Raw genomic sequence first — 12,453 nt, 5'->3', positions numbered from 1 at the left:
AAACTGAGCCCGCTACAGCCTCTGAAAGCCAATAATGTCGGCCTTAATTAGAATGATCTCACAAATTTGTATATCCTCTTGCACTAAATATATAAGAAATGTAAATCTATGTGCATGAATCTCAACTAAATACACTGTATTTACTAAATTAAATTAAATCACTAATTGCCTTTCAACATGTGTGATAAGGAAGACTGAAGTTTGCAGACAAAGGAAGAAAGCCTAATGTCAGAGTCACATGACTGGATAACTTGTCAATCAACGGCCATCTAGTGGTCAATTATGGGGACTGTCAAAGAAAATACACGTCTTCAAGAATGAACTATAGATATCATTTGCTTCAGTTTTAGACTCTTTGTTAAGCTTGTCATGACTGTATTCAAATAGCCAGGGATGTAAATAGGACAAGGATTCTGATTTGGTAATACATTTTCATGTAACCTTTCAGGAGTCAGGTTTGGTATATATACATAGAGAGAGAGAGAGTGCTGAATAGCAGTAATAGTGAGGTTGAAGCAGTTTGCTTGAAAAAGTGATTTAAATATGTTTAATTAAAGATGACATTTTTCATGAAAAGAAAGGGTGGTCTGGACAAAGCATCTTCAAAGAGGTATAGATTTAAAATTGTACAACATAAGAGTAATTGTCTGTGTTTGCAAACGTGCTCGCACTTCATTTGGTATTCAAATGGTTAAGGAGTAGAAGGCAGGGCTGGAGATAAGTACAGTACCACAAACAAATAAATAGTCTTGCCTTGCCTTGCCTAATTCCAAGTGTGTGTATGTGTGTGTGTGGTCAGGTTTTTGAGCAGCTATTTGAAAGAGGCAACAGTAAGGGTAAGTGTCATGGAAGTGTGACACTTTATGGCCAATAAATAAAACTTAAATAAAGTGATATAAGTATATTATTACATTATCGGCTCCAGGTTCCTCTCTGTAGTAATCTCACTGCAGGTTAGCCGACTTAAACAAGCAATACGTTAGCCAAGCTAAAGAATGGCGGATTTCGTTAGCAGAGCTAAACAAGAAACTACATGTTAGCGGAGCTAAACGGTAGAACAGACGAAATTGCAGCTAGTTAGCGAAGCTAATGCTGAAACAGACTCTGATAGCGACGCCCTAGGTAGGGAGCTCACTCACCTCCAGCCTACCGGGGGGTCACTTGTGAAGTGTTCTTCTGAAGTTAAGGTGAAACAAGGTGAAGTGCAATAGATTGAGGGGATGAGCCGTGGGGGCACCCTGTAGGGGCAGGGCGGGACCTCCATTGCCTGCTACGGTCTCATTGGCCCTGTACCCCTGTATCTGTAGTTGAGGGGCGAGGAGATGCCACCCCCCATGAAATAACAATTGTCAAAAACCATCCCATTTGTAAAACTGCCATCCCCCCTTTCATCCCTCTTTATGGCACTAAGATATCATTCAATCAAGAAATGTGTAAGCCACTTATTATTGATATTTAATCATTTTAGAGAATATAGGGCATCTGGAGTTTGCAGCAAATCACACACATCTGAAAAAATATACAGAGCGCTTAAACAACTGGTTCATTTCGTTTTAACAGCAAAGTTCCTTCCGACAGGAAGGGAACTTTGTTTTTTTGCCCAATTTTTTTTTGAGCTTTTCTTCTAAAATTTACTGATTTATCCAACCCGATGAAAGCTGGATAAGAACAGTCCTTCCAGTTAAAGCCATCCATCAGAATTTAGCTGTACACTCCTATGGTCCGCGGGGTGGGGTGGGCGCGGCGGGACAGTGGATAAAGACAAATTGAAACACTGGTGGAGACTAAAGGCTGTGCTGTCATGTCAGACTGTGCTGCTGTTTGTTCATCTTTTCCCCAAAGCCCCCTTGTGGTGGAGTGACCTGCTCCTACAGAGGTTGCTCCAACATTGAACTGCAGTGGATTCTTGTAATTAGAGAATGTCTAACACCTGAGGTTGCTGATTACTAGCTCAATGGGTGTTGCATTTCGTCTAAATACGTTCAGTGCTTCAAATTGTTGGGTATCCTTGAACCTCACCTGTCTTCTTAGAGTATATGTTGTAGTGTTTGCGTGTGTTTGACCTCATTGTAGTGTAATTTGACAGTTGTGAAGAGGGACAATAGAGGGTTAGAGTGCCTTTTTTTATCTTAAAACTCTCAAATCAAGCTAGGCATTATGGTAGAGTACAACCTACAGGTGACTACAGGGAGCATGCTACATGCAGGCACGTTTGATAGCCTCTATGCCACTCTGATAGGAACCGAGAGGCAGTCTGAACGCACTGAGCTGACCAATTATGGTTTGGAATTTAAAGTTGGACATGTGAGTTATAAAAATGCAATACTGGAATTGCCTGTCTTAAATGATGTGCTTCACTGTTTCTGTACATTTTTTTGATGACTTTCAGTTACATGTTGCACAGACTATTGTGCTCACTAAAGCTACTGTTTTGTAGTAGCGTTTCTTGATTCTTATCTGACAAGAAGAACTGTAAAGTGTTGACCTCATATCAGCACTTTTAGCTGCTTGCTGGGAATTCAAAACAAAATGAGGGTGTATTTGGGGGATGGTTTGCTGTGGTTTTGGAGGAAGGTCTATACTTGAGTCAATCGACATGCAGTGTTCTTCACTATTTGGGGTCTATATGTGCTCATGACTGACAAAACGGTTTAAACAACTATGTCACCCTCTCCAACTACAGACTGGGACCTTCACAGTGACTACCCTTTTGTCTCTGGGATGTCTTCTCCTGCTCAAATTGGAGAAAGACCCTTATCATGAATTTCCAGAAAATGAGTGGTTTTGCTCCAAGGTATTGGTGACGACACCCAAGGACGACGTCATCCTTTTCCCCTGTCACAGATGGGTGTCCAGGGGGGAACTTGTGCTGTTGAGAGGAGGGAGAGGTTAGTTTTGGATCTGTATTTTTTTTTTCCCCACTTGTAATGGAGTTATGCCATGTGCAAATTTGAACCATTAACTGTGTCACAATGGCTAATTAGGGTTAAAAATGGTGCAGCATTGTTCCTTTGATCATGTTGTTTGTATAAAACATGGTTTCAGTGCATTAACTTTTATTTTTTATTATTTTGGGCTGTAACCCAAACAGCTACAAAGGCTTTTGAGGATGACCATCCTCGACTGGTAGACCAACGGAGAAAAGAATTGGTTCTTCAAAAACAAGTGTACCAGTGAGTGTTTCATGAAGAGTTGAACTAGATGTATTTCTACAAGTCTTGAGTGGGTTTCTCATACCCAACTTTTTGATTTCTTGTACTCTCCTTCCTCCATAGATGGGATAAGTATGCCAAAGGAATGGCTTTTACCTTTAACATCAAAGATCCAACATCCCTCCCAGCAGAAATCCACTTCTCCGTCTCCAAAGCCTTTGAATTAAGTCATACAAAAGATGCGACGTGAGTGCTACATCTTGCCAATAAACTTCCAATAACTTATTTCAATTACCAAAATTGCCAGTGTTAATTGACTGGCCACTATTGGAGACAAGCTTTTATTAATTTTATCTAAACATTAATCCTTGATGATGCTAAAGTTGAATAATTGGTGCAATGAACACAAATGTAATGTAACACAGTGCCTCAGGTTTCAAATTATTAAGCCTACTATACAATACTATTTCCAACAAGTTCCAACGACGATGTCATGGTTTCTGATGCATGTTTTGCATAAAATGTTTTATCACCGGCAACCTAGGTTCATTGGAACAGCAGTGAGAAGTGATTTATTAGTTAGTTGATAAACTGTGTAAATAGTGAATTCTTTTACCTTCTTTGCTCCAGATTGGCTGAGCTCAACCTGAAAGGTCTGTTAGATTCTACTGAGCAGTGGGAAAGCTTTGACGCCATGAAAAAGGTCTTCTGGTTCAACAGGACGCCCATCTCAGGTATTGTTAGTGTACTATGTGTATGATCTGATTTAACCTATTTGTAGAAAAATGTATTTACCTGATTATGTCTCAGAGTATGTCTCAGAGCATTGGAAAGAGGACGACATTTTTGGATACCAGTTTCTGAATGGAATCAACCCCAAAGTGATCCAGCGCTGCTCAAAGCTTCCCTCCAACTTCCCTGTCAAAGAGGAGATGGTGAAGCCCTTTCTAGCCAATGGAAGCTCTCTGACTATGGAGATGAAGGTATAAAGAGTGCATTTCCAGTAATCCAGACCTTTTTATACCATTTTTCCTCAACCATTGATTCTTTATAATGCCTCACATGTTTGTTCTTCCACAGAAGGGCAACATATTCATCTCTGACTACAAGATCATTGAGGGTTTGCCTACAAAGCTTATTGATGGTAAACCGGTGGCTCTGACTGCTGCTCTCTGCCTGTTGTACGTGAACCCGGAGAAGAAACTATTGCCCATCGCCATTCAGGTTCTTCTTTGATATAGTGAATCAATTAACTTATTTATTTTTGTCATGAATTGAATTTTTTTTTTTTTTTTCTTTTGTTCTTGATCAACCTCTGCAAACCTGTTCTACCTCCACTCTCAGTTGGGTCAGCAGCCCTCAGAGAACAACCCTATCTTTCTGCCGAGCGACTCAGAGTCTGACTGGCTGCTGGCCAAGATATTTGTGAGGAATGCAGATTTCGTCCATCACGAATTCGTCAGTCATTTGCAGAATACTCACTTATTGTCAGAAGTCTTTGCAATCGCTACACTTCGCAACCTCCCTATGATTCACCCCCTGCACAAGGTACTATCACTACAGGCCTTTGAGCTTTTTCTAAATGATGGTTCTGTGTTCCAGGCCAAAATTAGCCCTGCTTCTACGCCCATAATTGTCATTTTCACTATCTCCCCTTTTACAGTTGCTGATCCCCCACCATCGACATACTCTCCATGTAAACATCCTTTCCCGTGCTCGGATTTATGGGCCTGGTAGAGTTTTAGACAATGTATGGTGAACTAAAGCTCTTTTCTACTATGAACATAATGCATAATTTCAAGTTAACCCTGAGAGATTAACTAAATTTGTGTATTATAAAAATTTTACTCTTACTTGGTCCTAAACTAATAGAATGACAGCTACTCAAAACAAAAAAAAGCAATCAAAAGTTTTATCACAGGTATGAAAAGCACTTGTAACACCACTGATAAATACAATGTTATTAGTAATATTTTACTACTTGAAAGCAAAACATCTGTTACATGTTAAATATTTGATTTATATGAGCTCAAGTGCCTCCTATCTAATGCAAATCATTTCTCCAGAGTTCACTTGCAACAGAAGGATCAACAGAGCTCATGAGAAGGGCTCTCTCTAAAATTACCTACAGCTCCCTCTGTCTGCCAGAAGACATCGCAGCACGAGGACTGGAGTCTATCCCCAACTCCTTCTACAGAGACGATGGACTGAGACTGTGGAACATCATCAACAGGTACACTGGAGGTGGTGAACCCTGGTGGTTTTGATGTCAGAGCTGGATCAGTGGAATCTGAGTATCTGCTTTCAAATATGGCACACCTGATCTGTGAGTTTAGCACAGAAATTAATTAAAATGTACTGACTGCATTCAAACGCTACCAATACAAAGTTAAGTACAAAAGCTAAAACTGGCCACTGGTCATTATTTGGTATCAAAATGAACATGTGAACTGTATTATATTGGTATGCTTTTTGTTTCGGTCTCAGCTTTGTCAAGGCAATGGTGGCATACTATTATCCATCTGACAGTGAAGTGTCCTGGGATTCTGAGCTCCAGGACTGGATCAACGAGATCTTCACCTACGGGTTTCTGCGAAATAGCAACTCTGGTACCTCCCATATTGCGGCTAGTAGTCCATTATAATGCTGCTCCTTCAAGAAGCTTTTAACGGAGAAGTTTTCATAGACGGAGGGAATAGGACATGTACCAAGTGTATGAATTATTTGGCAAACTTGCTCTTTCCAGGAGATGGATGGACCAGGTGAAAGCTATAATCCCTTATTGATTTGAACTATTAAATTCAGTTTGGTCATGAAGGGGAGGGGACAGATTTAAAGAGATCTTAAGCCTTAGGCCATGGATTGTACAAATGAGGATGTGATCCAGTATGGGGAAGGTGCTTCTTATATTTTGTACTTGGGGAGTGTATTTTAACTTGCACATTTCTGACAGGAATCCCCGAAAGCTTTGAAACTGTGGAGGAAGTGATCAAGTTTGTCACCATGGTGATCTACACGTCATCAGTTCAACATGCTGCAGTCCACAGTGGGCAGGTGAACTTTTTCTAATGTCGAACAAGAAACAAAAATCTATTTTATGGTTTCTAATATAGTCTTAAATTTAGGAAATTCTTAGATATATATTGTGCACAATATTGCACATCATTATCATAGAAGGGAAAATATTTGTATTTTGAATGTAACAATTATAAATTGTCCTCAATAGTCAATCTTTTCATCCCAATAGGAAAACTTCACATCTGAAGTCCAAATTTTCCAATTCCACCCCATATCTTAAATTTATTGAAATTTTAAAATGACTGAGTCTCTTAAACTGATAAAATAAGTGCCTATTGGGGAGGGAGGGGAGGGGGGGTTATTTAGAAATATTTTTCATTTCACTTGTTTTTTATATAGCTTTGAACTGAACTAGTATGTCTGAGGGATTGTAAATACAATTATCAGGTGTAGATTTGAACTACATTTAAGTTTATGGCTTAATTGAAAAAGTACAACTGTTGATGGCTGTTGTATATCCTCTTCAGTTTGATTATCTAGGCTGGATCCCCAATGCTCCATTGATCCTACGTAAAGCTCCCCCAACTACCAAGGGGCAGTCCACCATGGAGACCATTTTGGAGACATTGCCAAATAAAGCGTTTGGAGCTTGTACTATGTCGTTGATGTGGTTGCTCGGCAAGAAATATGATGATTTTGTAAGTTTAGCATGGATAATATATTTCAGTCAAAACCACCACAGGTGTTTCCCGGTGTTTGTACCGTTTGATCCAAGATCAACAATCTCTCATTGTCCTAACATGACATCTTGGCTCTGTCCTTGTCAGATACCTCTGGGCACATATCCTGACCAACACTTTGATGAGCCAGCCGCCAAACAGATGATCAAGGATTTTCAAGCAGAGTTGTCCTCCCTCAGTGAGGCTATTGCCAAGAGGAACTCGGAGCTTGAGCTGCCTTACAACTACTTGAACCCTACAGAGATAGAAAACAGTGTAACTATTTAAATGAGATCTGCAATATGATTTGCATTGCAGTACGTTACAAAGCTGTATTTTTAAGTCTTGAAATGTCAATTTATGTCAACATTTTCTGATTTAAACATTTGTAGCCATCACTTTGTGTTCTTGCTTTCTCATCCTGTGAGAATATTGTCCCATTTACTGAGATCCCTGTATTGTAACACTTTGTGACACTGATTGCTCATTCTAAAAATAAATGTTCTCACAACTTTAATGGATAAAGTACTTTGTTAATCAACAGTATGCATCTAGCTATTCTCAAATCATTAAATGGAATGCGTTATTTGGTTGGTGTGGGGAAAAATACTTCACAAATGTCATTGTAAAGACTTAAATTGAGGCTACAATTACTACAGTACAAGTCGGTAATTCTACTTTATAACTGTTATTAACATGCCACCTGACAAATTGAAAATTAGTTTTAGTTTAGCTACACTTTTGTCCGTGATGTTCAACTTTGAAATCTTTTAAAGGCTATTTTTCAGTTTGGGTCAGTTTTTACAAATTTTAATCTGATTTATGGTTACTGTGCAAAACTGGCAATAGGAGAAATGCCATTGTGATGGCACAGATGTTGGCACCCGTGCTATAAGCATGGCTCTGTTATGGTTGAACAGTAAAAGATACTTGGGCTCTTTGTGAGTGAAGTTTTAAGGACATTCTTTTTCATCATACATCCTTTTTGAAAGGAATGCTGCTTTATGTGAGCTAGAGTAATTTAAAACCAGGGGAGCTGCAGGTTGCATGCCTGGTTAAATAAAAGAAATGCATAACAGGCTGTAAAGGCTTTATTAAATGGTAGCAAATCACATGCACTATTGGGATATCTCCATGTGACTTCCCATCTGTTTTGACTTGTATCCTGACATTCATATCCTACCCACCCAGATAACAGACTTGTCATTAGTTCAGTTTGCACTGGAATGACACCCACTATAGGGAATAAAATGACTAGACCATTTGGGTAAAATGGGTAATTGATTAAAATAGGGATTAGCAAATCTCATTTAAAGTGCTAGCATAACTTGTGTTACGCAAAAACGGTGCAATATGGCAAACAATTTGCTTATCCCATGGCTACGACTGAAAGGCAAGACAGTGAAAACATTTCCATCTCCTCTTTCTCAGTCTCTCACAGAGAATAACAATATAAATCTGCTATTGTGCATATTTGTTTTCAAGAAAATATATGTTACCAGAATAGGGGCACATCTGCAGCACAAATCCATGCAAAGGTAAATGCTAAACTGTATTTTTGTTCCACTTATGGACCACCCACAAGCACAGAGACCTCCACTGTAGCAAGTTAAGTGTTCTTTCATTAAGGCTCTCCTCGTTCAACTCCTGTATAACACAGGTTTTTTTTTTTTGCAAAACAGAAAATAAATCTAACATCAAAAACGTATTAAACATATTAAATTACACAGTGACTGTGGCGCAGCTACAAGAGGTTAGGCAGGTGTTAGGTCAGGTATTAATATGACGCAGGACGCGAAGGAGGGAGTGTCCATCCCGTGCAGTGCACATGGCAGGAAGGGGCACAGGCTCCGTCTTGCGCTCCACTGTGTTGAAGTGGCACTTCCTAAGATGGTCAGACATGCTGGGGAGGTCTGTGAAACCCCACGACGACACCGGGCTGAAGGCAGTGCTGAATCTCCACACCTACAATGGGGGGGGAAAATAAACATAAGGGGAAAAAAAAGAAAGTAGTTACAACAAAGAGGGTGTTGCATATCTAAATGTTTATGAGGGTTATGAGGTTAACAATTAGTCTCATTGCTGGAATAAGGAGGTAAAGACATCTTGCATTGTTGCCCTATGGCACATGCATAAACTACTGTCTACTTGAATTACATGTATCTTTTGTAACTGATTACTTGTATTGTTATTTTCAGTCTAGTGATTACATGCTTTGTCACTGTAATATGTGTAAATTAGATTTGTAACAATCATTTTTTAAACTTGTTATTTTGTATGTGTGGCAATAAATTAGTAGTAGTAGTAGTGCTGTAGCGGTGTGTCACCTATTTGGAATGTTGTCTCTTGGTAGCACTTTGCAATTTTGCTTTGAAAAGTGATTTATATCAAATTATTTTTCCAGGAAAAAGAGGTATGTTTACAATGTCGTTTTCCACTTACTCTGTTTTTTATCTGCCATGACACAGTGCCCTGGACGTTGGGGTACTGTGATCGCTCCCACTGCAGCTCCACAATGCCCCTGGCCTGGAGGAGGCTGGCACACACCTCCCTCATCGTCCGCGACACCATGGACAGCTGGCACAGGCTGAAGCTGTCCAGGAACCCAGCTATGTGCCACAATATCTCAATGGGAAGGCCACTAAACTGGTCAGACTGGCAGACGCTCTTAAGTTTTGCCCCTGGGCACGGCTGAACCCCAAAGGACCTGAGGTGCCTGTCGTGAACCACCTTGGCTCCCTGAGTGGAGGGGTAGAACCTCCGCTGGGAGAATGTGCAGCCGTAGTAGGCCAGGGGGCAGCGGTGCTCCATCCAGCCATTGAGGCCAGCGTGAATGTCACCGTGTACGTTTGTGAAGTGAGAAGAGAACTGGTCCCGGCGGAAGGACTGGCCGCACACGAAGGGGAACATGTGCTGGTAGCGCGGGTTAGGGGGGAGGTAGCGATTATGCGGGACCTCCTCCACTTCCAGAGCTTCCAGGACAAGGCCGAGGCGGAGTGTGCGGAAAGGGCTGGGGTAGGACAGCTGGGGGGCAGCGTGGTCACAGGCAGATGCAGAAGCCATGTCGCCCACTCTAGTGTTGGTTACCAAGATAGCCGCCGGGAAGGTGAAAGTCTGTGTGCCAAAGTCGACATGGTAGCCGTCAACATAAACCGTATCAGAGATCCTTCTACACTCTCTGGACTCCTCTAAACAGAAAAGCAGGGCTGCTGTGATCAAATCAATCTCTCCCAGACCCATAGGGTCATCCTCCTGCTCCAGGTCTGAGGTGTCCACTGCTTTGTCCTCCATTTTGGGTCGCAATCTATAGAGTGACCGGTCAGGGAAGAAACCCCTCCGTCCATTAGGTAGTGAGAACTGGCCTAGGCCCCTGAGCAACGGGTGGTTGTGGAACTTCCGTTCCAGCCCCCGGTTTTCTAAAAGCACCAGCCCCCTGTCTTCCAGGACCACGTGACCAGCCCTCTGTGCGATACCCTGGCTGACATGCAGTGGTGGTGTCATCGGAGAGGTCACTAGCTCCTGAGAAACACCAGCATTCATGTTATCCTGCCCCTCAACAGGACAGGCTGCCTCCAGAGAGGCCCCCGTAGCTCCTGACAGTGGTCCATTTGTTTTGTCTAAAATCTGCAATTCTGTTCCTTTCTGAGCTCCATTTCCACTCAAACAGCCATAACAAACACTCTGCTCATCCATCTCTCTTACGTCAAAACCCTCAGCGGCCACAGGTGTTTTGGCTTCCAGTCCATTGTGCAGCTCCCCATTCCTGTTGCTGCTCTTGCTGCTCTCCTGCACAGCAGCTCCCCTGTTCATACACTCTGTGCTGCTGTCAGAGGAGGTGGCACTGCTGAAGATGTCTAAAGCAGCAGCTAAGCTTCTTGCCGTCTCAACTGTGGCCTCATAGAGTTTACTGAAGTGCTCCTCATTCAAACCATTAATTCCATTGGCAATTTTCTCCTTTGCCGAGCCTGGTGGGGGTGGTTGTGGCTGAGCCAAGGATGACGACTGTGGAGGTGAGTCAGAGGTGGAGGCCACAGGAGCAGTTGTAGGCAAAGCTGAGTGTGTTGCACCATCCTCCTCACTCTCAGCGACAACTGTCTCTCTCTCTGTGGTAGGTGCCATGGCAACCACCTTGAGGGACTCGAGTAGTGTACGCTGGTCCTGAAGGGCAAGCGCCATGTCCAGTTGCTCCACCTCCTCCACCCCCCGGCTCAGACTCTCATAGGAAGTGTAGTCCAGACAACTAACAGGCCATCTGTTCCACTCCATAGTGCAGCACACCACCCCGGCTGGACACACCTCGAGGTGTGCAGACATTCGATTGCGCACCAGGGTAGCGGGGCAGCCAAAGCCACTGTTCAGACAGGGAACCCTCTCCAGTGGGCACAGAAGGCGGTGCTCAGTGACTTTACAGGAGTGAAATACAGCCCCGCACACCAGAGGACAGGTGATAAGATCACAAGAAATGCCTGGTTTGGGTCTGAACATGCATCTCTGGTTCACACAGGACATACAGTGGACATGGTGCCCCTCCATCTTCAGAGGAATCAGGCTGGAGAGCTTCTGAGGGTGACTGTGGCAGTGGGATAGAGTCCACTATGCTGCCAAACAGGGGGAAAGCACAAGTAATTTCAGTGTATCTTAAAAATAAATAAATAAATAAATGAATAAATAAATAAATAAAATTCCATTATTGGCTGAATACTATTGTTACTTGATTGTTACAAGATATGTAACGCTAGTGCTGAAACTTAGAATATCTTAACTGCAGCTTAGATGGATTCAATATTCCTGGATTAACTTTTTTTTGCCAAAACGTTACTTTGTTGAGCAGATACCATGCCGAATTTGATAACAGACGGGCTGCAAAGTTCTTTAGCCAACAGATCAGATCAGGTTGGCTCAGTTAGCTTGATTGTTACCCAAACAAACATGCACAGATGACAGGTGAGCTAACCCCCCCAAAAATATAGTTAGCTAATGTTCTTAGCTAAATATGCCAACTGTTGAAGTTTACTGAGAACAACACTGTGGCAAAGGCACTGACGACAACAGAAGCAGTTTCGGCTAGCAGCGATCTAGTATCTATATCCATCTGCTGCTAGCTAGCTATCTTGTTTCAAACTGTTCTTTAGCTACAAACTCAACTTGTTTAGCTAACAATAGCAAGCTAGCTTACATTGACCGGCTAATGTTGCTCGGAAGTTCAATCATGTTTCCAACAAGCTAGTTTACTGTTCACCAAGCTAACGTTAAGTTAGCACGGGAGCGGCATCTTACCTTATCGTTGTATTAGCAAGTAAACGTATGATCAGCTGGGTTGGATTTTATCGCTGTATCGAAAATACAACTAGCTCAAACTGCTAATAATAGCTAGCTACATCCCTCGTCTCTCAGCCTCCCCTCTCTGTTGTCTCCGTTGACGTCGTGCTTCAGACGCTTTGGCTGCTCTCATCCCACACAGGCGAAACATAGTGCTGCCTTCAAGTGCTCCTCCTAAGCTCCTACTTCTCACTATCAAAATAAAGACAACCACTTAGGAATTCCAGTGCTTTTGGTAAGAAAGA

At 42.2% G+C, this 12,453-nt stretch overlaps 2 protein-coding genes across 3 annotated transcripts; one reads left to right on the top strand and one right to left on the bottom strand.

Moving 5' to 3' along the window:
• The first annotated feature begins 2,157 nt into the window (after positions 1–2,157).
• On the top strand, positions 2,158–7,177 carry LOC139653238 (polyunsaturated fatty acid lipoxygenase ALOX15B-like). Its single transcript, XM_071530214.1, has 14 exons — positions 2,158–2,304; positions 2,684–2,888; positions 3,092–3,173; positions 3,276–3,398; positions 3,783–3,886; positions 3,963–4,135; positions 4,233–4,376; positions 4,497–4,700; positions 4,816–4,902; positions 5,219–5,385; positions 5,640–5,761; positions 6,106–6,206; positions 6,698–6,868; positions 6,998–7,177. Exons 1-14 carry the CDS (start codon positions 2,158–2,160, stop codon positions 7,175–7,177), a joined length of 2,010 nt encoding a protein of 669 aa, XP_071386315.1.
• Positions 7,178–7,972: 795 nt separating this feature from the next.
• Positions 7,973–12,294, bottom strand: LOC139653243 (F-box only protein 30-like). Of its 2 annotated transcripts, none has more exons than XM_071530219.1 (3): positions 12,167–12,294; positions 9,332–11,482; positions 7,973–8,854 (listed from the first exon to the last, which is right to left on the bottom strand). In XM_071530219.1, the coding sequence occupies exons 2-3, from the start codon at positions 11,420–11,422 to the stop codon at positions 8,660–8,662; spliced, it is 2,286 nt and encodes a 761-aa protein (XP_071386320.1). In that variant the 5' UTR covers positions 11,423–11,482; positions 12,167–12,294; the 3' UTR covers positions 7,973–8,659. The 2 variants fall into 2 exon arrangements, with proteins under 2 accessions (XP_071386320.1, XP_071386319.1); XM_071530218.1 differs by having other exon boundaries at positions 9,332–11,487; positions 12,167–12,285.
• Between the last annotated feature and the right edge of the window lie 159 nt (positions 12,295–12,453).

Source organism: Centroberyx affinis, unplaced genomic scaffold (genome assembly GCF_046629955.1).
Source record: "Centroberyx affinis isolate AG114_WGS23_722 - 3 ecotype Tasmania unplaced genomic scaffold, CSIRO-AGI_Caff_v1 ptg001901l_1, whole genome shotgun sequence".
Lineage (NCBI taxonomy): Eukaryota > Metazoa > Chordata > Actinopteri > Beryciformes > Berycidae > Centroberyx > Centroberyx affinis.
The sequence above is the reverse complement of the archived record's forward strand: the minus strand, read 5'-3'. Positions and strand labels throughout refer to the sequence as shown.

Excerpts from the sequence above, each read along its gene's own strand:
- LOC139653243 (XM_071530219.1), bottom strand. The coding sequence starts at position 11,422 with ATGGAGGGGCACCATGTCCACTGTATGTCCTGTGTGAACCAGAGATGC. Across the intron at positions 8,855-9,331 it reads CATGGCAGATAAAAAACAGA|GTGTGGAGATTCAGCACTGC; the intron begins GTAAGTGGAAAA and ends CCCCCATTGTAG.
- LOC139653238 (XM_071530214.1), top strand. The coding sequence starts at position 2,158 with ATGGTAGAGTACAACCTACAGGTGACTACAGGGAGCATGCTACATGCA. Across the intron at positions 2,889-3,091 it reads GCTGTTGAGAGGAGGGAGAG|CTACAAAGGCTTTTGAGGAT; the intron begins GTTAGTTTTGGA and ends TAACCCAAACAG. Across the intron at positions 5,386-5,639 it reads CTGTGGAACATCATCAACAG|CTTTGTCAAGGCAATGGTGG; the intron begins GTACACTGGAGG and ends TTTCGGTCTCAG.